Consider the following 27,477-nt stretch of genomic DNA (forward strand, 5'->3'; position numbering starts at 1 on the left):
GTTGTTTTACAGAATAACGGCACAAGAGCCCATGAAGGTGTATGTGTGGGCCGCTCATAAACAGAGACAGACCAGAGACCTGTTATTCACTGGAGAAGGAACATGGCAAACCTTCTAATTCCTAGTGAGATAATCTGTCATATTGGTCTGGTACCTGTAAACACTGTGTTTGGCTGTTGTCATTAAGAGGCTTGAATGCTGTCTGAGAATAAATACTTGTTCATCATTCTGAGTTCACAGACGAGGCACTCATGGATCTATATATATACATAAACACCTCACAATGAGGCTGCTCTTCTTTTGGAGAAATCAAAACAACCCACAGTGTTTAAATAACTTCAATCAGTTCTATCCTCAGAGCATGACTGCATTGAACTCTAAGTACTCTCTTCCCATCTAAGTAAACAAGCAAAACAATACCTTATTTGTGATGCTGCTCTATCAAGTCTGAGTTGTGATCAGTTTTTATACATTTGCAATGGATGAATCTGGTTCAAATCAAAGTCGATTCCATTCGAATTGCAATCCATTTTTATACATGCGCAGTGGATGAATCTGGTGAAACACCAAGTCTATTCTACATGAACTGACAGCCACTGTGTGTGAGAATGCGTAATGACGTAATTCCATGCTGCTCCCGTGCATACCAATCCCTGCAGCGTCAGTCCAACGCCTGCTGCGATGGAGCACCGTGACCCCCACGGTCTTCTGTTGGCTCCCGCCAGCGTGATCCTGGATGCCCGGCTCCTGTTCTCTCTCTGCGATGGTGACTTGGAGCCACAGGGTTTAGTTCTCTGGGTTTCCTGCTGTGGAGGACTTCTCAATGAGCCGCACGGTTTGCATGGTTGTAATGGGAAGGAAGGATGTGGCTCCATTCAGTGGATGCCACACACACACACACACACACACACACACACACTAGTGACAGGCTGGCAGCGGTGAATGGATGGAGGATGGCTGGCTCTGGTGAGAAGGAACATTCTCATGCTGATGAACCGGAAAAGTCTCTCTTGTCTTAGAGTCTGGAAGGCCATGTGAGAACCTCTCTCGTCTCAGAAACACACTGACAGGAAAAAGACTTACAGGGAAACGTGGATGCTTTGCTTTCGCTCTGCTCTCTGTCACAATCGGATAATGGCCAGCTCTGCTGCCGAACGAGTCTGTGGTCCTCAGCTTATTTGAGGTTGGTCTAGTATCTAACGTGGGTGCCTTTCTTTTCAGACAGTAAAAGGAGACTGCCAATATGATTGGTGGAGATGTGTGTTTGTATGTCTTTTCTGGGAGTAGAGTAGCACTGCTTTCCACTTTCTTTGACAGATTAGAAGTCATTGCAGATGTGATCCCTGCTGAGTGGCTTGGATCCCTATAGGCAGGAGGAGGGAGTCTCTCTCTCTCGCACGCACACTGTACTCCATGAGGAATAACAAGCTGTCACTAACAGCCTGTGGTTTCAGTATCTCCGGTCATTTCACTGAGGTCATCTGTAACAGGGTTAGAGATGACCTCAGTCATCTCTAACCTCTGTCCTCATTCACCCAGTGAGGCCTCGACCAACCCTACAGTTGTGACACCCATTATCATGATTGTGGCACATGTCTATTTCCTTTCATAAGCCAATAATATTGAAGTATTGCACTACTGCAACTTCCTTCTCTTACCAAAGCCATTGTTCTGTACCACTGGCTGGATTCCGGGAAGTGTGCTGTGTTCAATGTGACCTCTCAGCACACATGCAATAGATTCTCTGTACCAACGTGGATATGCTGAGTAATATCACTGGTAGGTTCCCCAACCCTGCCCTTCTCCTCGCTCTCTCCCAGGTTTTACATCCCCTTTCTCTGGTCACCTGGGGCCCTGTAGAGTGTGGGAGAGGAAGCTGTGGGGAACCCAGTGGTAACCACAGTCTTACTCCACCCTGTCAGAACAAGCAAATCAGACCTGGGCATCACCAGTGCAGGAAGAGAAACAGTTTTGCATGTGGTAAAGTTGCTGGGTGGAGTAGAGAGGCACAGGGTGAAATCTGGGTGATGTTTCTTTAGATTGAAATCAATGATTTCTACTTAGATAACGTCTGTGTTTTTATTACATAACCCCACATGATATTTGTTTAAATCAAACATGTATTATTTTTTGGCCACGGAGAACATATGAGCCCTAAACTTTTTAACGGTGAAATAAAAGAGATCTGTCCTCTCTGACATCCTGGTCACCTTTCAGGTTGTGTCCTTGTGTTCCGCCAACCGCAGTAAAACTGTTGTAAACAGAACCTGGGTGTGGTTTATTGTGGTTCACTCTGGTCTGCTGGTTCCCTTTTTGTTTGCTACCCCCTTTTCCTGTGTTAGGTGCCAACAGCTGGCATATACCAGCTGAACATAAAGAGCAGTGGCATGGACAGTGCCTCCACACCCCGACCCGCCCTCACAGCCGGCACATACCAGCTGCCCCGCCGTCATCGTCTGCTCCCCGGGCCACGACATGCGAGCGCCGAGAGACGCGCCGTAGCGGTGGAACCGGCCCACCGCCTCACTCCGGCTTTCATGTGTCAGAGGGGGACACGCGACTTTGAAAAGAGGCAGCGTTCAGAGAGTGATATCACTGCAATGTGATAGTTAAGCCAATACAATTGTTTGTGTGTCACAAATGCATGTGGAACCAAATGCCTATTACCCAGAAGCCTTCCAAGGAGTGGGCGGATGGTGTTGTCGTACCCAAGCCACAGCGCAGAACATCACACCCTGGGCCTTGATTCATTTCATTGCTGGGGGTTTGGTTGAGAATGTGGGATTAGAAAGTGGGGCGGGGTTAAAACGTGGGGGTTGTTTTCTCTCCTTACAGCTGCTGGAACGGGAGGTTGGCCCAGAGCGGCGGGCCCAGCACATCATTGGCCAGAGCCCATAAAGCCCGGATGAATCCGACTGAGATCCCAGCCCTTAACCACCACCCCAACGCCGGGGCGGATTTGCTGCTATACCACGCACTGCCCTCATTATTGTTGCCCTGGAAACCACTTCACAATTATCTCTCATTGTCCTGCAGAGAGAGAGAGAGCGGACAGCAAGGCTTGATGTGTTGAAATAAGTGGGCAGAGTTGAGGGGTGGGTAGGATTCGTTTAACTTGACCCTCCCTTGAGTCCACCAGGGACGGCTGGCATGTTGCCCAGCCAGTGGTCATATTGGCACCTGTTTTTTTTTTTATTGATTCGACTCTTAGTCATTTATTTGACTCTTAGTCATTTGGCATACAATATATTGACATTTTGGTCACTTTTTTTGTCATTTCAATAACGTTCTATAGTTATTGTTTAAAGTGACAAAAGCAGTGAGCCATTTTAGTCAACCAAAATATTTCTTTTCACATTTCTTTCTGGATCTGTTTAGTCAGTCACCACCTCATCAACTGTCACTATATTTCTTTGACAAAATGAAAACTGAACCCCGGGTAGAAAACAACCCCGAGATGAATGGAGGGACCGGCCCTGGTCTTCCTGTTGTTTCATTCCGTTTTCACATCTCACACCCTTCCTCATTTTGCTGTCCCTTCATTTGATATCTCAGTGCAGCATGTGCTTGCGGTGAATACGGTCTTGCACAACGTTCTCAGACCTCAGATGCAGAGTTAACCATCAGTGAGCAGAATTAGCTTTCCTGGCACTAGCGGGCTCCATGCTAATCAGCTGTATTTCAACACGGTGACAAGCTACACACTGGACCTTATTGTCACACTGTTAAGGGCAGAATGCAGAATGTAGGATGCTGAAAAGTCCTATTCAGCAGTCTTGGTTACTAATCATTTGTGCCTTTTTCATATGGCACTGAGAGCCATTGTTTAACCCATTCAAAACAGTCCATTGTATAGCCCAGCAGGTCCCAGGCTGCCATGATTGTTCTTTGCCATTGGGCTTCTGTGTCTGCCGCTATGTACACAAGTGTGTGTGTGTGTGTGTGTGTGCGTGTGTGTGCATATGAGCGTGTGTGCTTTTGCCTGGCCGTGTGTGTTTGGGTTTACCGAGGCGAGGGGTTATTCTGTGTGAAGACAATGTATCCAGTCATTGACATTCAGCCGGCAGAGCGGATACAGGACTAACTAACATGACACTACAGTGTCCAGCTAACTACAGCCTTCCCGTGAAACCATGAAATACTGGCGCTGAAATCCTCGGCAAACCACAGTCACTGTCACACACGAAAGGCATAGGGGGCCATCCGTTTCTGAGACGCTGGAACGGGCGGGCGTGGCACTGACGTTCGTAACTCGCCCAAAACATTAAAAGTACAGGCAGTTACTCAGTGGCCCGATGACCGTGTCCGATGTACGTGGAGGTCCGTCAAAGAGTCTGACTGTCTGTAGAAATCATCCATTTGAGTGTACAGCGTTGGAGTACCTGATAAGTGGCCACTAGCTGTATACAGTATGTGGGTTTGCATGACTACTGAGTCGGATAATGAACATGTCTGAGGAGGAGAACTGCAGAGTAACCATTTGGTTGCCGTGGGTTTTTTGATGGTCACGAGAACACAGAACCACAAGGACGTCTCCATACTGAACCCCCCCCCCCCGTCACTCAGAGACCTCTTTCTTGACTAGCTTCTTAACGTTCACCCGTGAACTCATTGACACTGAAGCCCCACCAAAAGCCCATGATGGCTAATCTGGATAAATCTGAGGTGGGAACCAAAAGCTACGAGCTACAGTCTCTTTAGCTATGTGGTGCACAATGTAGTCTTTGATCTAACAGGCCCCGGTTCTTTCGCGGTGCTGAGTCACGGCTCCCGTTCCCAGCTGCTCCTTCATAATTCATGGCTACAGGTCAGGAAGAGACAGCCTGTTCCTCCCATGTCCTGTCCACGTCTTCTGGCTGGGGCCGAAATGACACCAATGGAAACTACATTCAGCTCAACGCACATATAGATGCTGTGTCACCCATGAGCGGATTCAAATAATGAATGAGAGGCTGCGGTGTTATACAGTTATCTACCTCCACCAAGCAAATCCTCGCCGCGTCATTCTTCGTTGACAAGACAAGCTTAGGACATCTGACACATTAGTGCATCTTTTGGCGTGTTTATTTCTAGTCTCATAGTGGGAACGTTTTTTTACCTCCTAATAGCTGTTCTGAGAGCTGTAATGTAGGCTCCGTTTGTCTGGACTGGCCCCTGTGATAATGAGTATGTCATCAAGACTATTCCAGAGAGCTTCAGAGGGAGGTGCGCAAAATTCCTAGATTAAACCTGGAGTTTGGAGTTAATTCACACTGCAGTCTTGTTACTATTTGTAGGGAATTGGCGTTTGTCTTAAAAGGAGTCTCAATAGATTGATGTGATGTCACCTTGTCTAAGTCACTGGATGCCCTGGTCAGCTCTGAGGAAGAGGAGGTAGGACGAAGACAAAATTACAAGAGTAAATTGTCTAGTTGTTTAATCTCTTGACCTTGAGTTTGTTTGAGTTCAACGACCATTTATCGGTCTGTTTTTAGTTGTCCAAATGGGTTGCTGCTGAATTGCATACTAAACCTCACAACACAGTTTCCCATGAGCTAAATACGGATATTCGGTCCCATGTTGTTGAGCTGGTATAGCATGGTGCTCGCAACGCCAAAGTTGCAGGTTCAACTCCCACAGTGTCAGTACAAAAAGTTATTAAGAAATTACAAACAAAATATGTATGCACTCCCTCTGGAGAAAAAATTCTGCTAAATGACTTTAATGTAAACTCAGCATTAACACCAGCCACCACTGCCGAGCCAGGTCTCTGCTAGCATTTAAACGAGGGTCAACTGAGGAAGCAATGCCAGGACTTCATCGGTCACCTATGAGGGAATGACAAGCCATGACAGATATGCACATACACACTTGAGGCAACGGAAGCCTAGCACCTCATGTCCCAAAATAAACCAGCTAATTATGCCAGCTAATCAGCAGCCACTTAGGCTGAATCACTGAACAGGGCTCCTGCATATCCGCCCATACACACACACACACACACACACACAGCAAGTGTTATTGAACTCCATCACTCTCTCAGTTTCAATCTCTATCTCTCTCAGTTTCACAAAGGAAATAACGAAATCATCCGTGTTGATGAAACTTGGTGGTGGTAGTCGTGAGGGCTTCCCACTCACATGCACACACTCCCGTCTGTCCATCTCCTCACACACATGCACACGGACACACACACTCGCCTAGGTGCAGTGAAAATACAGGCAGAAGAGTAGCAGCTCTCAGTCATTGCCTGCTTGGCTTTTCTGTTTAGGCTGGATGTCATTCCTGCTAGGGAGTGGCCATCGATCACCCGGGGCATAAGAAGAGGCCAATGCAACACTGATTCAGGTTTCCTCTAGAGTCACCCGGTCGCTCAGAAATAAACCCACCAACGCTGCATCACCCCGAGAGGAAAAAAAAAAAAGAAGTGCTGGCAATGGCTGAGTTTGGTCAGGATCAGGATGACCTAAATGAAGAGATGCATGACGAGATGGAGGATGTCTTCATTTATTATGGTAGGATGGTTGGATGTTCCTGGGGATTCTGGGATCAATGTGTGGGAGGAAGACTGGAGGATCTGTGGGGAAGACACTGGGGCTGTGGCTAGATACTCTATAGAGGTTCTTCAAACTGAAACCCTTATGGAATGCCTATGTTCTTTATAGAACACTTTAAAGGGGTTAATAGGGTTTCTCTGTGAACTTTTCCCTTTTAAAGGTTGTTTTATAGAACATGTATTATGAAAGAGGCGGTTCTGTGCTTTGGGGCTGTGTTTACTGTGACAACATCTTGTGTAGTGATTCCATGGCTGCGCAATCAAACTGACCAATGAAGTACCATACATGAGAACATTTGAAGTTAAAATGTATTTGTTTTGCAGTTCTCTTTCTACATAGTTTCCTTGCTGCTTGCAGTTTTATTTTGTGGATTTTCAACTTTCACCCTTCTTAAAAGCAGAGAGGGAGCATTGGTGCTGTGTCTTGTGTGGGAGTTCTTGCATAACTCACAGATGTTTTAAACCAAACATTGTACACCACAAGAGTCTTCAACCAGTCATTTATTTTACTGACACATTTTCAAAAACACACAGTCACATCATGCATCAAATTTGTCTTTCCACTGTGATGTTTAGAGAATTTAATTCCGGGATTTTTGGACAGTAGGCAACAGACAGTAAATGACTGTACCGATAGCCGATTATATCATTTTGTATTACATAAGTCTCCAGTTGATTTTACTATTCCCCCTCAGCTATATACAGTGCCTTTTTTAAAAAGGATATTATAATGGTCACTTTAGTGTATTGTAATTAGTGAATTGACATAGATACATGAATACAATCACTGATCACCAATATCCAGTGTTTTCTTAAAAAAGATATGGTCCTCACAGGGATTTGGTAATGTATGATAATGCTTAGGTTGGTTGACCCACTTTGAAGTGAATTCAATGAACCAATAGGAATTTTCTTTATTTCACTGTGAGCAAAAACACACGCAAGAGGGCGAGTGAAGGTAGACGTTAACCGTAGCGTCGAATCAGAGAGGCGCATTCCTCCTCAGACTCTCTGCTGTTGAAGGTTGCAGTTTATTGGCCGCTTTTGGTTTACATTTGATGGTGCTTTTTTGGGCATTAGTTCGAGATTTTTGTACAATATGCCAGTAGTAACAATGCAAATAATTACCAGAGGTTTTATTGACTTTGCTCGAAATGCATATTGGATGTGATATTACATATTCACCATTGAAATGTCCATCATCTTTGTAGCTCATGCGGAGCTGTCCTCTTCTGCCACATAGGGAGGAAAAAGCAGTTGAGTCTGACAGAAGAGCCCTTTAATACCACGTGTCCAGCTTAAATTAATGATGGATTTCTTTCCCTCGTCATGGGTAGGCCGGTCAATTATGATCACGATGGCCTGTTTCCCTGTGGTGGTGTGTGACAGGTAAAATGTCAGGGAGTAATTCTATAGAGAAATTAATGCTGAGTGGTTCAGAGCTCTTTCGCTCTCTGTCCCTCTCACTCCCAGCTATGGTCACAGTGTCACAGTCGGTAGAGAACCAAGGTCTAACTCAATTCCTCCCACATGCTTTTTATAACACAAGTCATACTTTTCTCTATCCCATTTCCATAACGCATGTTTTAAAATGATACAATGTACTTTACTGTGAACATGTAAATGGTACGTTTTATGACATATGAGACCGTGAACCTGAAAAGGCTTTGATACTCCAACTGATACAGTAGGGAATATCTACGTTATTTCAAACAGATACTGTACCTTCTGCAATTTTCAGAACACTTATGTGAACTCTATGTTTTTATTGACTGGGTAGAACCCATGACTCCCTGGAAAACATTGGCATTGTTACTGTGCTGGTTAACAATTCAAGCATTTCTTCAATTGAAACTCAAATGAATGAATTCTATTTATTCATTCCTCTATTTCATTAGATTCAACATAGCCCGAGCGCATAAACGCTGTCTTGTAGTTTTCAATCTTTTTCCTGAATCTTTACTAGTAACTTTGTGAGGTTTGTATGATAAGAGAATATAGATACATTTTCTCACAGACTTCATTAGTAAAATGTTTATTGTCCTTTCAAATTAATCAAATCGAATCCAGCAAAAACAAATATGATGTACAGTAAAAGAAAACAAGAAGGCCACATATACAACAGGGTGATTGTGACCGAAATATCTCACAATGAACGCCTTTGACACTTTCTTTGCGAGGCCCGACCATCATAACTTATTCAAAGGTCTCCATTTGCTGTTAGAGCGGAAACCGAGAAATAAGTGTTGAGACTACACCCCAAAAAGCCAAAGTTCTGAGTTCTGACAACACGAGTGGAAACCATCTTCGTTCTCCCCTACAGCGGATCAGAGGACCCAGCTGGAGCGTGGTAGAAATGGAAAGCTATTGTTAGCAAGGAATGAGAATTGAAATAAACCAGAATTTGTAAAATAGGGTCAGGTGGGCCAGCCTGGGTGACTCATGTGACTCTACACAGCACGGAACTGAGCTGGTGTCAGCTAGCCAGGAGCAGGGGCAGAAGTCTCAGTGGTGTCCCTTCAGGAAGAGGTAGTGATGAAAGCTCTCTATAAACCCATAGTCTGAGGACTTCTGTAATAGTGGATACCGAAGAACCGGACCTGGTACTTAATGATCCGCAAGTAAGCAGATCCACCAAATTCAAATGTAAGCAAACTTTTGTTGATAGCGCATCGCACCGAAAATGAGCATTGCTTCTATTAAGCCAGGCTGTGACTTTCATTCTATTTACCTGTGACCTATTAGCATCCTGATGGAGGGAACTCCTAGAACTGCTAGTTCGGTGAAGTCAACCCCTGGCCCCCACGGCACACTGGGACCTACCCACCACGTTCTCCCGTACAGAACACAGCTGTTACGACACCGCTACACTTCAGCTGTATTACAACAGGACAGACACATCACTGGAAAGTTATTTTCTGAACCATAAGGCAACTCACGAGGGTTCACAAGAAGCCGACAAAAGCGAGGAGAGTGTGTGTATGTGTGTGTTAGAACTGGTGATATGCAGCGACCCAGGCACTCAAACGGGGTGAGCAAGTGGTATTGGGTTTCACAAATCCATTTATCCTCTGTGGCTGTCCTTGTCTAGACATGCCCTGTTGCCTTGTGCTTCTGCAACCCAGGAAACGCTATCTTTTTCTGGGACCTCGCCGAGCCCACTGAGGTAGTACTGCATTACACAGGATTACACATGTACGTGTGTATCAGTACGCACGCCCGCGCATTTTTTTACACGCCCGCATGCAGCCTCCTCCTACAGTCTGGATTGAATGATGAGGTCACGAAGGAGGGATGGGAAGATGGATGGTTCCCCCTCCCAGAGCGGTGGTTTGACAGGCTCCGTGTTGACGTGGTACTGGTGTGGATGTGAGGGGTCCTCATATTGGGTCATGGTTCGCTCTGTCCTGGTAATGAATCCGAGAGCACTGATGTTCTGGGCTTCTGACATCTGACAGGAACGTTTAGGGGTCAGTGTGTCTGGCACAACTTGCAACAATTTCCCCAGTACTGTCATAGTGGCATATGTGGGTGATTATTGTTCAAGATTAAATGAGCACACGACGAATAATCCCATGAAATATTCATGAACTCGTCTCCGTTGAGATAGAAGATGCAGATGTTTACTGAGGGGCGGGACTAGAAAGGCTTGTACTCTGTGGTGATAGGAGTCTCCTCATTCTGGACTGACTCTTGTACTCATATCCCATCAATGTTACTCAAAAACAACAACTTGTTAGGGACGGGACAGTGCGCTTTGCTGTCCTTGCATTTTTACAGAGTGTGTGTTTGAAGGTGCTCGTGTCTGCACGGCATGTTTTCATTCATTTTTTTTGGACAATCTGTGTGTGAAGGTCTAATTTAAATGCTCCCAGCTTCCTTTCTCATCACATCACTGAACTAGATGGCCAAAATGGGTTGTGAGAAGGAGACGAAGGCAAGAGTAGGCAATTGAGACATTCCCTGTGTCTTTTTGCTTGGTTCCAGAGAGTGTCTGGGCAGACTGTAGTCCAGAGATCAGCCATGCCGGTTTAAGCCCAGTGTAGCTTGAGGAGGCCTGAAGGAGGAGTCCTGAAGGAGGAGTGCAGGAGGAGGGAGGACTGAGTCATGCCTAGGTCACACCAGCTAACACAGTGCATATACAGTACACACACACACACACACACACACACTCTCTGGTATACATTCAAGTACTTTCAAATGTACAATACAGTGTAATACCATACAATGTAGTGTTTACTACTATAAAAAAGGACATTTGACAGTAATTTGGAATGAAGTAATTCACCAATGGATGAGTTAATTAAATTCCTAACTTTACATATAGTTTCTTAAAAGGCAAAATACCTTGCAAAGACTTACTAGTGGTTAAAAGGTTTTACAACTTCAAATGCAACAATTATTTTGTTTTGTGTGGTACCGACAAAGTGAAGCTGCTGCCATTAGGGGATAACATAATACCCCCACATGACTGTATGAATTGCAGTGCAGCCTCTAACCTAACATCTCTGTTCAGAATAATTGCATAAAGACTATGTGACTGTTTGTACTGTGTATGGGGGTTGGGAATGGGAAACATTGCCTCGTTTTCACCCTAGAGGGGCAGCCTCGCCCTGGCCAGGCCTTTCTCTCGCTCTGGTTATGACAGTTGCATCCATTGACCTAGTTCAGCCTGAACGGGCTTCTGCAAAGCTTTTCTTCACAGACACATGTTTCTGTATATTTGTCTTTTCTAGAGAATGTACAGTAGAGAGAAATAAAAACTGGAAAGGGCAAAAGCAACAATGCGATGAATTTCTTCTGAGCTTAAAGTCACACGCTTGGGTTCAGGAAGATGTTAAGAGATCTTGTATATGATAACATCCAATGACGTGTTATGGCGTGTTCAGGGGAATGACGTGGTAATGATGTGTTCAGTACTGTTCAAGTAAAATGCGAAAACTGATTTTCTATGAAAGTTTGCCAGGGATACCTGAGAATCGCCTCGGAGAAAGAAAGACAGACGAAGTAGGAAAATGACACAGAGTTTACTTACTGTGACGGTTAAGACCATAGAAGCTAAAACAATCCAGCATGGGTGGATTTTATTTCTGCCTGTTGGCTGCGCAGATAGCTTAGCGCTGGCAGCTGGGTGGTGTGTCATGGAGGAACACCTGGACCCCGAGTCCTTGGTTCTAAGCTTCCAGCCCACAGTAAAGCTGGTTCTCAGGGGGCTGGGCTGAGGCCTACCTGCAGTAACCAAAGCCCTGTCATTAACACCAAAGGAGCTGTGCTACAGGGCAAGGCTGCCCTTTAATCTGCCTACGTCTTAGGTAGTCTGAACAGCACTCTGTCTCACTGCTACTCAGCCACCAGTGAAAAGAAAACACACAGTATGGTCGCGAGACCTTTCTATGGCATTTTGAAGGCCGCAGGTGCTATACACACACCACCATCACACACACACAGTACTGTAAAGCAGTGCCTCTGAACCGTGCTCCATGGCGCCCCCCTGCCCTGCATGTTTGACATCTCTCCCTGCTCTGTCACACCTGATTCAAATGATCGTCTCATTATTAAGTCCTTTATAAGCTCCATCAGGTATGTCAGGGCAGGGAGAGATGTAAAACATGCGGGGCGGGGGGGGGGGGGGGGTGTCCAGGAGCAGGGTTGAGAAACACTGCTGTAAAGTGCAGGATGACTCATGGAGGTCTTCCCTCACACTGACAATGAACCATGCCATGTCCAGGCTGGCATCTAGCCTTGAGGCTTGGATGTACATGGCCTTCGTTACCATGGTGAATAGTAGTCAAGCTAGGGTGTAAACTGGTAACCGGAGAACAAACACCCATTGGCATTTCCAAAGTTCCCTCCCTCCTTGACCCGCCCTGTCCCACTTCCACTCTCACCCTCAGCTGTTGCAGCCCCTGACCTCTTGACCCCTTCCCCCTGTCACGCGGCACGTCGGACTGGTTCTCGCACGTAAGCGGTCACAAGTGTTCTGGGGGCGAGGTGAGGGAGGGAGCAGCGGGTGTGTGTGTGTGTGTGGGGGTGTCAGCTGAGATGCCTGAGAGAGGTGGTCCCATTCAGACATGTAACATTGCATCTGGCTGTGTGAATGAGCCAGCCTACTGTAGCTAAAGGGAGGGGAAGCTAGTTAAAGGCCACGCTACATCAAGAACAGGAGGATCCTCGGCCTAGTTACAACCAGTGGGGAGGCTTGGACAGGAGGGGCGGGGACACCCGGAGGAGGTTAGTGCCAACTACTGGGAGGAAGGAGGACCCTTTCACCCAGAGCCAGACAGACAGGACCAGTGCAGCAGTCTGTCTTGGTCCAGGTGCATCTAGTCAATGAACGGCAAAACTTACCGATCAAAGCAGAAACACACCTATCGGTCCATGACACCAAGTTTTCTGCGAACAGCCCAGGTTTTAGTTCTGCTAACCACGGCTCTGATTCTCAACGGTAGCGGCTTCTTTAAGCGATCCTATCAGGAGGACTGGGTCTGTTTGTTGGCTCTCCGGTAAATATAGCGGCTGATCGGGGGCTGTTGATGATAGCTAGCGGTAATTACAGGATGAGATGCCGGATGAGCCAGCTGAGAGGAGAGATGGTACTCTGTAGGTGTGTGTCCTGTAGCTGCAGGCTAAAACACACTCGCTGCCTGAGTGAGAAACCACAAAAGCTTTTCAGAATACAGTGTTGATAGAAGGAGGTGGGATGACAGATTTCCATCAACATTCCCTCTGAACATTTACCACACAGCTGTGAAAATATTGAAATACTATGTTCTCCTGGCTTTTGTTGGCTTTTTAGTTTTCAGTTCACTGTGTGTGTGTGTGTGTGTGTTTACCTTTAACCCCCTGACCCATGAGCGAATAGAAGAGCTGAACAGAGACATTTAGAACAATACAGTTGGCACAGTTCATTTAGACCCATATAAAAGTCTTTGAACCAAGTTTTAATTCCACTTTATTTGACCATATCACTTTTTTTATTCATACTATTTGTATTATAATCTGGGTTACCCAGAAGAAATTCTCTTGCCAACGTTTGTTTGTTTTTGGACAGGACTATTTCGACACTGACACAGCCCTGTACAGGAAGTGCTCGCAAGTAAGCGTTTTACTTTACTGTTAAAACCTGTTGCATCCCTATCATCGTACTGCATCGTGATTAAATACACAGGGCAGTATAATGGTCTGAAGGATGTCCAACATTTCCTGCAGGTCCCAGATGCCAGTAGGATAACCTTAGATCATAGAGTTACTTCATTACCAAGTTCCTGTCTTTCTCAATGTTAAATGGAGACCGATTAATCCGATCAGACAGCCCATTTTCTCTTCTTGCTCCATCCCTCCCTTCCTCCACTCTCCAGTCACAGAACAGAATTGGATTTGTAGGAAATCAAACTGGATTTGTAGGGCATTGTGTAATTGCAGCCACATTTACTCATATGGGGGTCAATCATGTTGGCAGTACTGGATTATGAGAATCATGACAGGCAATTTATCGTAGTAAGAATCTGTAAGTTGCAGTGGACATGCGATGGACAGGCCATGAAGAAACGTAGACACTGAAGTGTGAGGCTGTAGCCAATTAGCTCCACATATGCAGTTAAGATACAAAGGGGATTCAGTTTGTAATTTCCAGGTTCCGTTTAATGTTTGTTGTTTGCGGTGTGCCAATTTCTTTAAAAGCTCTTGAGACAAAGGGATTTGAATGGGACCAATGGGACATGGCCCTGATTTTGAACCGTGATTGCATATAGTATATCGTACCCTTGAAGAGGATTGTTGTTTCGAATTGACATATCCGTGACACTAACAGCGTAAGCATTATTGTTACTGACCAATAATTAATTTTAAAAACTGTAAAAATCCTACATTTTCATGGCATGTCTGGAGTCCGTACCTAAGCTTAGACAGAATACAGGATATATTTGTCAGGTGCCAGGAGCTGCCACAATGAGTGCCCAGGGAGCAATTATGAGCAATTATGTTCACAGACAAAACAACAGAGTTCTTTCAACTCGGTAGTTCTGGATTTAATTTAGCAACGTTTTAGGTACTTTTCTGTTACTGGTCAGATGTTCTAACCACTTGGCTACCTGCCAACCCTAAGTTAAGGATCCTCCGATTGAATGTATAATTACCCATCCATGCTAAGTTGCAAAGAGCAACAACTGCCTCCTCATCTAGCAAAAATGGTTTCAAGGAAGTCACGTACCCATGATTTTGTATCATTTCAAAAACATTCTGGTTATGGTAACTCGCAATGATGAATAATTACCCCAAGCTATCAAGTGAACGATTAATTTGATGGTTTAAAAAACACATTTGAAAAATTGTGATGAAGACAGCTTACCTTTCAGAATGGGATTAGCAAACCACTGTTTTCAGTAACTAAAAAAAGTGTGTAAGTACACAGACTTTTAGTCGACTTCACCTCCTGCAGACAATCTCCTCCCTTTAATTAACCATGACATAAACACTATTAGAAAGCTAACTAATGTGTTAGCAATTAGCTTACTAGAGGTTTTCACTCTTGTTTCACAACGAATAGCTAGCTAAACATTTTAATATAGTTTCGTTTGTGAAAACAAATGTCACTGGCACTGCCCGGCACTTCCGCATGCGAAAACAAACAACGATCAGTATCCATTTGTCAGTACCGCTAAGGCTCATTGTTAATGTATTTTTGATGCTTTATGAAAATTAAATTGGCAGTAAAACACAACTCTCTGAAAACAGAGGTTGAAATATTTAAACCTGATTGCCACTAAATGGACATAGAAATTCCTTTACAATCTTGGCAGAAAATAGAACCTCCACGTTGCACAGTAATATAGCTATCATTTAAATAGCGCTATTGCCAAAGACAGTGGATTATTACTTTCCAGAAGCGATTGTTGATAGCCTAGTCATTCATTCCACGCCGATCCAGCAGCAGTAATGTCTCGAACGAAAAATAAATCAATTGTACATGTCTTTTCTTTGGCTATCTCTTACTCTTTGTAAAGAATAATAAGCAGAAGCCTAGAGGCGTATGTGCATAACATGTTTTCTCCATGAAGGTATTTATAACCACAAGATGTGATTTGTACATGCGCAGGAGGTTCTGGACCTTAAGCGAAGTGTACAATTGGTCAAATAGCCTACAATATATTTGTATTCAGACGTACCAGCCATAACGGCAGACATGCCAGTAATTGTTCTGCTCAGCTTCATTAGCATAAACAAAGCATACTTTAAAAAATTGTAATAAGCGTCTATCTTTTTTAAACCGTCTCAGCCTATCTGCAAGGGCTGTGGAAATGGGAAAATACTTCATACGGTGACAGCTGTGTAAATACAATAGGTAGGCAGGGACTTTACCAGGGACTGTCGCCCCAGTCGGCATTCACAAACAGCAATGACCGAATTGTGCTGAAATTGTCATGATGTTGTGTGGCTCCGCCTACTGTTACAACTCTGCTTATCCATTGGTCCAACGCTCCTCTGGGTGAGCGCTACAAGCCTAAACTGTTATACACACGATTTTCTGTTAGGAATTACCAAGGGTAAATGATATTGTTCAGAACACAGGCGAAGGAATTGTCCATTAGAACACTATTGATCTAGTGGACTAAACGTTCACGCTGGAAAGATCCGCGTCTCCTTACGCACGGATGGAGCGTCACAGTTAGCCAACAATACATAGGATTCAGTTGAAATAAGTTTTTCAGAGGTGAGTACATTTCTCTCTCTTGCATTTAGATTCTACGTTATCTGCCTTAGTTCTTACCTTTATAGAGCAATGTGGGACTAGGCGAGTACATTATCACTGTCTCTGTAGCCAGTACGAAAGAAGAACAATTCCTGAATGAGAGGCTATTAGTAGGGCAATGGGTTACAAGCCTAAACTCAACAAACATTCAAACGGTTTTTCCGCACATTTTTACTTTTACAGCAAAATAAAATTATGCATCTACAAAAATGTTTTTTTATGTAAACTTAAAAACCAGTGATATTGTATTTTATATTTGCCTTTGATGAGATACTATCTCCTATATCGTGAAGATAAACTGGTAATCTAGCCTATGATAACGATCCGTTAATTCTAAGTCGATGTGGTGTGGGTTAACATGATGCTTCATAATTAGTTTGTCCACCACTTTCTCTTGGTTGGCTTCTGACCACAGCTGTCGGTCGCGTCATCCGGATCCGCGGTGATGTAAATTTGACAACTCTAGTGTGGTGTACTTTGAGGTTTAGGACAATTAGTTTAAAGGTCCTCATAATGATTTGAGAAAGGCTAGAGAGTTGCACCGACTGTGAGTGTAATTCACTAAGTGGTGTGGACAGCGGATTAGGGGGAAGAAATAATTTAAAGGTCCCTTTTATGATCTGAGATTCGGGAAGGCGGGATAGTTGCTCAAGGTGTGTTTGTGGGAGTGAGATTCAAAGTGGTGGAGACAGAATGCAACTGGACACACACACGACTCTAATGGACTGAGTGAATGGATTTAAAACAAAAGCCCTGCAGGTTTTGGAAAGGTGAGGATCATTAGGTCACCGTCAAATTCTGTAACTGGGAAGTTAATAGCTTACCGTCTCAGCAGTTAGACCAGATACTACTATCCATTTATCATGTCATATTGTAGGAACGATTTGTACTACACGTGTTAACAATGGACAACCCAAAGTTAGTGAATTACACAAGTCAATTAAGACCTATCTTTCATTTATTTGTTATTTTCATTTATTTCCTGTTATGCCATGGAAGTGTATAGATGTCCGTTTAAATGTCATGTTATCCAGAATATGCTTAAAACCACCGTTTTGCCAACTGCTGTGCACTCCCCTCCACTCCAGCTGCATGGATGGTTTTGAGAGAAAGTAGCATTGAGGATAAAACGTTTCTATGTAGAGAACTGCTTTGATATTGTTAAATTGAAATGCTTTGCTCCACTGCCAGGCCAAATTCGTTTAGTAAGTCTCTTGGTGGGAGACTTTGGGATGGTGGGGGTGTGGAGGTAGGATGCCAAGGCCTAAACCAGCCTGCATGGCCACTGCCAGATACAGTCACAGTTTCTCGCTGTTTCTCTCTTTCACATGTTCTCCCTTTTTCTTTTGCTCATTCCTATCTTTTCTGTCCTCCCCCCATTTCTCCCCCCTGTCTTTCTCCCATCTTGTTCTCTCTCTTTCATTATCGCTCCCCTTAGTCCTCATTAAATAGATGATTATAGCTTTGTGGTTTGGAGTAAATTCAGACAAACCCTGCATGTTTTTCACGGAGGGTTTTTCTCCTCAACACAAGGCATCAGGGCCCCTTGAACACAATGGAGAGGGATGCCATAGAGCCCCGCTGAGCGTCAAGCCTCAGGTTTTTCATACAGTCTCTGATGCTCTAATCAGCTGTGCCTGTGTGCATGCGTGATGCACATATATGTATACTTGTGGGGACCTGATGGCCTCAAAAAGATACAGAACCCTGAAAAAGGGTGCGCACAAGGGTTTCGGCCGGTGTCTGGCTCAAGGGGTTGTAAGGTTTAGTGAAAAATGTACAATTGGTCGTAGTTTTAGAATATGGGTTACTTTCAGGTTTTGCGTTACCAGTTAAGGCTAGGTTTAGGGTTTGAACAAGGGTATAGGGCACATGGATTTCACGGTCAGGGTTAGGTCTTAGGTCCCGACAAGAATAGGAAAGATATGTGTGTGTGTCTGTGCTTCTATCTATGTGTGGTTTGCACGTCTCTGTGAATGTTGGTTTTGAATTCTTTAGAAAGGAGGGCGTTTAGTTTTCACAGCTGAAAGTCATTTCATAAGGCGTGCAGCCCACAATGTGGCCAGCGATGTTGTAAAGATGACCTCCTGGCTGGGAACACACTGATTCCTACAATCTCCTACACATTTCTGGCTCCTGAATGGGCCAAACTGGACATCTCAAAGCTTAAATGCTGCTCACCAAATTCCTCAAATGCAAAACAAGGTTTCAAATCACATCCTCAATTGTGATATCAACATTAGGAATATGTAATATTGTAGTTATTTATTAGGACCACACTTGGTGTTTGTGTTTAGTCTATAGCATCTTTGTGGAGGTTAGTTTACAGAGTTACTTACAGTAGTGAGGGTGTATAATTTCATAATGCCCCCCCCCCATGCTAATCAAACACAAGTCCATAGTCCTTCCACACCTTACCATCAGCCTGGATTAATCCAGGCTTCATTCTCCCAGACTGTAATCAGTAAGTGACCAGGATCTACAGTGACCTCAACTGACTATCTGTATGGGTGATCTGCTCCAGAGATGTAAATCAATCAATCAATCAATCAAATGTATTTATTAAAGCCCTTTTTACATCAGCAGTTGTCACAATGGGCTTTTACAAAACACCCGGCCTTTAAACCCCAAGGAGCAAACAACAGTAGTGTTGAATTTCAACCCTGTTTTGATCCCTCCTCAGGCCTGTCTTTCTGCGTCATGTTTTGACACGTCCAGCCCTGACACGGGTATCCCCGAGGGGGAGGTGTCTCTCCAGGGAGGGGAGTGGTGAGCAGGGGGATGGCGGCAGAAGGGGCATTTCGGACATTCCACTGGAGGGGCTGCTTAGACCGTAGTGAAGAAGGGGAGGTGAGGGGAATGCTATACATCTAAAAATACGTCCAAATCAGGGAGTGGTAGACAGTAGTTTGAACTTTGGGAGGGGAGGGAATGTATAGAGGTGGAAGTATGATGAGAAATTCAGATTTTCCTGTTGGGATGCGACACTTGTGAGACAGCAGGAAGAGTTGAGGTGGGGACGAGAAGAGGGTTGTGGTGGGAACGGGAGAAGAGCAGAGGATTGGAATTTTCAGTAAAGGATAGGCAGGGTCTGGGGAATCCTGGGATGAGAAAGGGAACTTCTGGTCTCCCTCAGGTGGGGCTATTATGAGCCATCATGGAGGTGGGACACTGGAGGGGCTGCTTCAATGCTGCAGAAGACATGGAGGGGAATTTAGAGGAGGTGTGGGAGGTGAGTGGAGGTGTGTTGGGGAATTGAAAGGGTGAGGTTGTGGGGGTGCAGCACAAGGCCCCAGATTAAAGGTTCTTCACTTCGCAGCTGTCCTTACCCAGGCCCCGCAGAACAAGGCGTGTGAGAGAGGATGGAATCCACACACACACACACACACACACACACAAACACTTCCACGCCTCATCCCTCCCCTCCTCCCCTAATCACTTTGCCTCCCAGCCTCTAGAGAAGGAAGGTCTGAATGAAGTCATAAACAGTCATCCATAGTTCACCCAAGCTTGTGATGTTGTGTGTCTGGGAGAGATAGCATCAAGTGATGTCTTCAGCCATGGCCAACGAATCTGACTGCAAACGTGACTTGGATATTGGTTTTTCTACTCTTACCTAATTTCTCGCAATGGCAATTTTATTTTATGGTAGTCATGAAGTTGAATGCTTATTTATGTGTAAAGCCTACTCGAGCAAGCATCAATGATGTGTGACTAAACTGATTGCCTGAGCTATGGTGGTCTTCTGTAAACGAATGCGCGTGCGTGCATGTGTGTGTGACCATATTGTGGCAGATGCTGTGAGTGAAAGGGCAACTGGTTCATCCTAAGGCTGTGTTCTGTCCCTGGGTCCTAGATAAAGTTGGAAATGGATGTGGGGTGATGGTAGTGGGGGAGGTCCCCCTCTCTCCTCTCCTCCCTTATCTCTGTGCAGATCAGCAGATGTGTGTTGTCATTCCAGGCCAATGGGGGGTGGGGGGGCTTTAATCCCTTTGGGGGGACACACACAGTGCCCATATGGCCCCTACCTCTGGTCCAGATGCCAACCTCTGCCTGTTTCAATGGTTCAGTACATCATCTCATAATCTGCGTGGTTTCTTGTGTTTTTGCATCTACAAATGGGACCCCCAGTTGTGAAAAGCTGGAAGCTGGAGGGGGTTTAGATTCAGTAGAATTGTCTGCTGGTGCCATGGATATATGGAGAGGGATGTATTTGCCTCTAGGATGCATCCGAGACAGCTTCCTGTTCCACTCTCCAAAGGGCTCTGGTCAGAAAGCATGTAGACCCAGTCATGACATTTCAGACCCAGCCCGAGAACAGTTTGACTTGGAAACATGGAGCATGTTTGAGTGACACCAAGAGATTGACTACTAGGACCGATGATGCTGAGGCTGTATCACTCTGTCAGGGTTTTTGTGTGAGGGTCTCTGCGTCTGTTTTTCTAGGTCACTCTGACATACTAAACTCTTCCTAAATGCCAATATTGACTTTAAAGCGACTCAAAGGTGATAAAACAAAACGGTTTCAAATATTTTTCATTCTCTGTTGCTTTCCAAAATCAAATTTTTCTCCAAAACAATATTCTTCTTTCAGGGAAGTTATCGTTAACATATTTTTGATGCTCTTTTCCAAAGTGACATACCAGAGCGATTTGGGTTACTTGCCTTGCTCAAGGGGCAATGCGAAAATTGTTTCCCCTCGCTGGATCAGAGTTTCTTACCAGCGACCTTTAGTGTACAGGCCCACACGCCAAGTGACTATAAGGCCGCTATGCATGACACCAGTATGTTCATTATAATATATAGAATACCAGCTGCTACAGAAGGAACTCCCCTGACTGGTTCCAGATGTGCTGCTACTGCTCTTCCTATACAGGCAACTGGCTAACAGCTGGTGGCTGGGTTCACATGGATGATCCGCAGTCTGAGCCGCCAGCAGCTGAACAACTGGCTTCAAATACATACAGTGGATATATAAAGTCTACACACCCCTGTTAAAAAACCAGGTTCTTGTGATGTAAAAGAACGCGACAAAGATAAATCATGTCAATGTTTTCCACCTTTAATGTGACCTATAACGTGAACAATTCAATTGAAAATGTAATTGAAAACAATTACCTAGTTGCATAAGTGTGCACGCCCTTAAACTAATACTTATTTGCAAAAGCGCTCCAAATCTGTCAGGTTGCAAGGACATCTCCTGTGCACAGCCCTCTTCAGATCACCCCACAGATGTTCAATTGGATTCAGGTCTGGGCTCTGGCTGGACCATTCCAAAACGTTAATCTTCTTCTGATGAAGTCATGCTTTTGTGGATTTGGATGTGTGCTTTGGGTCGTTGTCGTGCTGAAAGGTGAACTTCATCTTCAGTTTTCTAACAGACGCCTGAAGGTTTTGTGCCAAAATTGCCTGGTATTTGGAACTGTTCATAATTACCTCCACCCTGACTAAGGCCCTGGTTCAAGCTAAAGTAAAACAGCCCCAAAGCATGATGCTGCCACCACCATGCTTAACTCTGGGTATGGTGTTCTTTGAGTGATGTGCAGTGTTGTTTTTGCACCAAACATACCTTTTGGAATTATGACCATAACACATTTTCCCACGTGCATTTGGGGAACTTAATGTTTGTTTTTGCAAACTTCAGCTGGGCTTAGATGTTTTTCTTTGTAAGAAAAGGCTTCCGTCTTGCCACCCTACCCCTTAGCCCATTCATATGAAGAATTTCGGGAGATTGTTGTCAGATGTAGCACACAGCCAGTACTTGCCAGAAATTCCTGCAGTTCCTTTAATGTTGCTGTAGGCCTCTTGGAAGCCTCCCTGACCAGTTTTCTTCTCTTCTTTTCATCAGTTTTGGAGGGACGTTCAGTTCTTGGTAATGTCTCTGTTGTGCCATATTTTTTACACTGTTCTATGGTATATTTAATGCTTTGGAAATTATTTTGTGCCCTTCTCCTGACTGATATCTTTCAACAATGAAATCCCTCTGATGCTTTGGAAGGTCTCTGCGGACCATGGCTTTTGCTGTGAGATGCAACTAAGAAAATGTCAGGAAAATCCTACTAGAACAGCTGAATTATTTTTGTGATTAATCAGTCACTTTAAATGATGGCAGGTATGTCATGACTTCTATTTAACGTGAGTTTGAATGTGATTGGTTAATTCTGAACAAAGCCACATCCCCATTTATAAGAGGGGGTGCACACTTTTGCAACCATGTAATTGTAAGGTTTTTATTTTAATATGTTCCCCTTCGAAGATTTCAGTTTGTTTTTCAATTGAATTGTTCACATTATAGGTCACATTAAAAGTGGAAAAAGTTCTGACATGATTTATCTATGTCTCATTTTTACATCACAAAAACCTGGCATTTTCACAGGGGTGTGTAGACTTTTTATATCCACTGTATCCCATAAATGATCAACCACTGTCTCCACCTTTCCTGTCCTTCTTCAGTCCTCATATTTCTTCTTAAGTATTTACAGTGTATACAGTATAAAGCATGAACATTTACTGTAAATTCCCAGCCCAAAGAGGATTTCAATCAATAAATAAAATTTATTTATAAAGCCCTTTTTACAAAAGCAGCTGTCACAAAGTGCTTTTACAGAAACACCCGGCCTTAAACCCCAAGGAGCAAACAGTAGTGTTGAATTTCAGTGGCTAGGAAAAACTCCCTAAGAAGGCTGAATTTTAGGAAGAAACCTAGAGAGGACCCAGAATCCGAGGGGTGACCAGTCCTCTTCTGGCTGTATTAAGAGTCCAATTGGAATAATTAATAAATGCATGTGGTCTAAATCCAGAGTCTATTTAAATTTAGACTAGGTCAGAAGTATGACCAGATGGACAAGGACAGGGACAACAACGGGCCCCCCAAACCAGTTACTCCGCAGGTATGGAACAAGACCTCATGTCCTCCTAAAGTTTAAAATGGGAGGAGACTGGGAAAATTCAGAAAATGCATTCCTCACATCAACAACGATTTATAGTGGAGAAGGAGAACTGACCCAATCCCCCGGCACAATAGTATATAGCAGCGTAAGACCTTGGAACTGAGAAGGGGGGGTCCGGCGACACTGTGGCCCTACCTGGGGGAGGTCCCGGACAGGGCGCAACAGGCAGGAAATCAATCCACCCACATTGCCAGGCATCAACCGAAGGGACACCCACCAACCGCAACCACCCTGAATGAGGGCTGGGTATTGCCAGCAGAGTACAGACCAAGTGCGCAACAGATAGACAACAACAAGCAAGTGACTCTTCCCCCGAAAGGCATTGGAGGGAGGGCATCCCAGTGGCGACGATAGCCCACCTGGCAAGGCAGCAAGGGTGGACAGTATCAAGCCTTCTGGTCACCTTCACGCCCCCGGGCCAGGTTACACCTAATCATAAACCGTGCTGTAGAGATGAGTCTTTAGTAGACACTTGAAAGTTTGCACTGAGTTTGCCTTTCTAACCTTTATTGGCAGACCATTCCACAGTAGTGGAGCTCTATGAGTGAAGGCCCTGCCTCCGGCTGTTTATTCAGAAATTCTAGGTACAATTAAAAGGCCTGCATCTTGCGATCGTAGGCTACGTGTAGGTATGTATGGCTGTATCATTTCAGCAAGGTAAGTAGGAGCAAGTCCATGTTAACCTATATTGATTTATAGGTTAACAGTAAAACCTTAAAATCAGCCCTAACCCTAACAGGCAGCGAGTGTAAGGACGCTAGTACAGGAGTAATGTGTTCAAATTGTTTTGTTCTAGATTCTAGCAGCTGTGTGCAGCACTAATTGAAGTTTATTTATTGATTTGTCAGGGTAACCGGAAAGAAGAGCATTGCAGTAATCTAGCCTAGAAGTAACGAAAGCATGGATTAGTTTTTCTGCATCAGTTTTTGATAGAAAGTTTCAGATTTTTGCAATGGTTTTCGAAGATGAAAATAAGCACCTCTTGAGAAATGTTATATGCTCATCAATGGTGAGGTCAGATTCAAGGGTAACGCCAAGCTTTCTTACAGTTTTTTGGGAGACGACCATACAGCCGTTGAGGTTCACAGATCTGCTAACAATGCTCGTTGTTCCTGAAACGAGCATTTCTGTTTTTCTAGAGTTTAAGAGCTCTCTGTCATCCACTTCCTAATATCTGAAACGCATGTTGGCATGCTGAGCAGTTCGCTGCAGGTTGGCGTTGGGTAGTGGTATTAGTGGGGCAAGGAGCTCGTAATTCGGTTCAATCCAGTTCAATTTAATCAGGCTCCAGTTACGTCACTCAGTGGTAAAAGACTCATTTTTTTCACCAATAAGTCGATTGCATAACCATAATTAGCAGAACTGTGGAAATTAGCGTCTTCCATTAAACGTTATCCGGGGAATGTAACTATAACTGTACTTTATCTCTGACAGTATATTTAGAAACATTTGTCACATTGTTACTTTGCATATACCACAACCCCTGGATTTAAGCTCATGCCTGGTTGGAACACAGGACCTCTGCTTCGGGTCCCACATTCTGGGTCCAGGCTTCCAAAAGGTACCTCTTGGATTGCTCCACAACACATCCAGTTAACTGTGTAGTGAGTTTACTGCATGTTTTTACCTCTGCGACAATTGCAAGTTCATATATTCTTAGAATTTTTAATCTCTTCCTCCCGCTGTGGGAATATGTTGTTACTCTGTTCATAATGTTGTTGTTAAAATAGACGAGACATAAACAAAATTCACTATGACCTCCGTAGCAAATAAATTGAATTGCTTCCTTACATTGTCAAAAAAAATCACAATGTCTCTTCTTTAATATTTTTATTATCCCCAAACAATTTAAGATGTAACTTATTTTAGCAATTCTTTATTTATGCAGGCCTTTCATTTGTAAAGCCTTTTATTGGAGCACCAGTTGTGTAGACTGAGTTGTACATGTCATTATCCTGCAGCCCCCCAGCTTTATGCTGGTCATAGTCGTGTCCCTACACATATAGGAATGTCCTGCCCTCCCCCATTTTCTCTTCTCCCCACCTCCCCTGTTCTATAAATATCGGTTTTCCGGATCATTCCTATTGCCTACTAAGGCTCCAAAAACACAGTGGATCACCTTAATTAGTTTCATCATAGACATGCCATGACTTGACCTACATAATGTCCCCTTTTTCCGTCAGTGTTGCGATTCTTGTCATATTCCACTTACTATTGATATTTCAATTCTGAGCAATGTCATGAACTTCTTTTTTCTCATAAATTTCCTGTTATGATTTTTTTTTTTTTACATTTCAGTGTTGAACTAAAGTCCAATACACAATTAGGATCTTTCATTGCAGAGACTCCCAGCAGGTCGAAAAGCGTAGAAGATCAAGACCTGTCTTCTGGTGCGGGTCTTGCCATTTCTCCTTAACTCCTGGTGTGCGTGGTTGTGAAAGCTGCTCTTCACACAAGCTGTTGTATTGCGATTAGTCCTCTGATTTCATTCTAGGTCAGGAGCATCATCCATGATGGGCAGAGAGACGTTTGGGATAGGTTGTGGCGTGACATTTAAACATTCAGATCAACAGATTACGGTCTTTGGGCATCTGTTTGCCTTTTTACATTTGGTGCAGTTGGCATTCTAAATCCATGGTTGAGATAGGCTGTTGAAATTTCCCAAAATGTTGCGGGTTACATTTACGGTTGGTGCCGTGTTTAATATGTCACGGTGGTTTTCAAATTACATCTACATTTCTGTGTCTCTCACTTCCTCTTTAACAGTAATCCTCTGGTACTATGTTGTTGGTTATGTTGATGTGTTGGGCTGTGCTTCAGTCCGTCATGGTTAGTTTTGGGTATTGTGCTGAGCCTCTATCTCTTAGGCTAATGATGCTTGCTTGTGACCAGCGCTCAACCTCTCTGATTTTGATTGCCGATGTCCTAATGCGTACACACACACACACACACACACACACACACACACACACACACACACCTACCCTCATTAGGTACTTTTTCTCCCCACATTAGTTGCCTTACTCCACCCCAAAGGCACATCTTAAATGAAATAATTGAATCATGTCATTTAATTGACTCTCAGCTGACTCCTAGTTAGATACTATCAATCCTTCCCTGTTCTATGACTCATGACACAGTCTAGACCACACAAATCCAATCAGTGAAGGTTAAAGCTTGATGAACCGCCAGAAAAGGTGCCATGCATACATGAGTACTTGCATGACATGATGTGCTTGACCACTGAAAATAGGAATCAGTGTGCTATGCAGCCTCAGACCGCAGTGCACATGAGGGATGCCTTCAGTATGTAGATTTCATAGTCCATTCATATCCCCAACATACCACATTCATATCCCCTACATACCACATTCATATCCCCTACATACCACATTCATATCCCCTACATACCACATTACTTACATTCCACAATCCATACCCATATCCTCTTAGTTTTAAACCGTCTGGTAGATTCTACTACTTTAGCCTGTATGACCTGTTATAAAGGATCTTTAAGTTGACACATCCTGAATGAAAAGTACCTTTAGTGGAACGATGACTGCTAGTGCTTGTTCCTGTTAGCATCTTATTCACAACAAATATAAATGTAGCTTTGGTCAATACACCAACAGAGTAAGAGAGCTGAAAATAATGATGGTAAAAAACTTTATGAACCCACTTTAAAGCAGTGTAGCATTTTTTTTTTTTACAGCCCTCAGTGGGCCAATTTCATTGAAATGTTTTTCCTCACTTAGCGTGTTAGGCATTCTAATGCTTTTTAAGGAAAGTCACTTGCTAAGTGTTTCTTGTTTTCCGGAATAAAGACGCATGTGCTCACAAATGCACACATGCAGCAAAAACACACCAGAGCACATTTCCTTAAAATGCTTAGCCTGTCTGAGTTGCTGTGAAATAGTAAACAGCCATTGTGCTTGTACTCTGTTACAGCCTCAGATTCACACGCTCTTTCCCATCCTCTGTCTTTCACTGGCTTGGTCCTTTGTCGTGTTCCGCTGAGAAAGCCACCATCACGCTATGAATAGAACACTTCTAAAACATCCTGGGAATAAATGTGCAAAGTTCTCTTCCTCAGAGGGTTTTGGGGATACTGAAGATCTATTTATTTTCTACTTTTTGGATACTAGATGTATCTAGACAATATTGTTAACAAAATAAAACGTGAAACTTGTTTCAGTGTGACTTGGGGGTAGGAGTGGTTTTGGCCTTACTCATTGGTCAGTAGG

The 27,477-nt window shown here is 44.0% G+C and overlaps 1 protein-coding gene across 4 annotated transcripts in view; it reads left to right on the top strand.

Annotated features, from left to right (window-relative positions):
• Positions 1 to 6,080: 6,080 nt before the first annotated feature.
• The window catches only part of ripor2 (RHO family interacting cell polarization regulator 2), a 46,475-nt gene continuing 25,078 nt past the window's right edge, over positions 6,081 to 27,477 (top strand). For 2 of the 4 annotated variants that reach the window (XM_010873391.4, XM_010873393.5), the window contains exon 1: positions 6,081 to 6,494. In XM_010873391.4, the coding sequence (XP_010871693.1) occupies positions 6,416 to 6,494 (79 nt within the window). In that variant the 5' untranslated portion in view covers positions 6,081 to 6,415. Of the gene's footprint in view, positions 6,495 to 16,013; positions 16,245 to 16,684; positions 17,054 to 27,477 lie in introns of those variants that run through there. The other 2 variants (XM_010873395.5, XM_010873394.4) reach the window with 2 other exon arrangements.

This window comes from Esox lucius, chromosome 10 (genome assembly GCF_011004845.1).
Source record: "Esox lucius isolate fEsoLuc1 chromosome 10, fEsoLuc1.pri, whole genome shotgun sequence".
Taxonomy (NCBI): domain Eukaryota; kingdom Metazoa; phylum Chordata; class Actinopteri; order Esociformes; family Esocidae; genus Esox; species Esox lucius.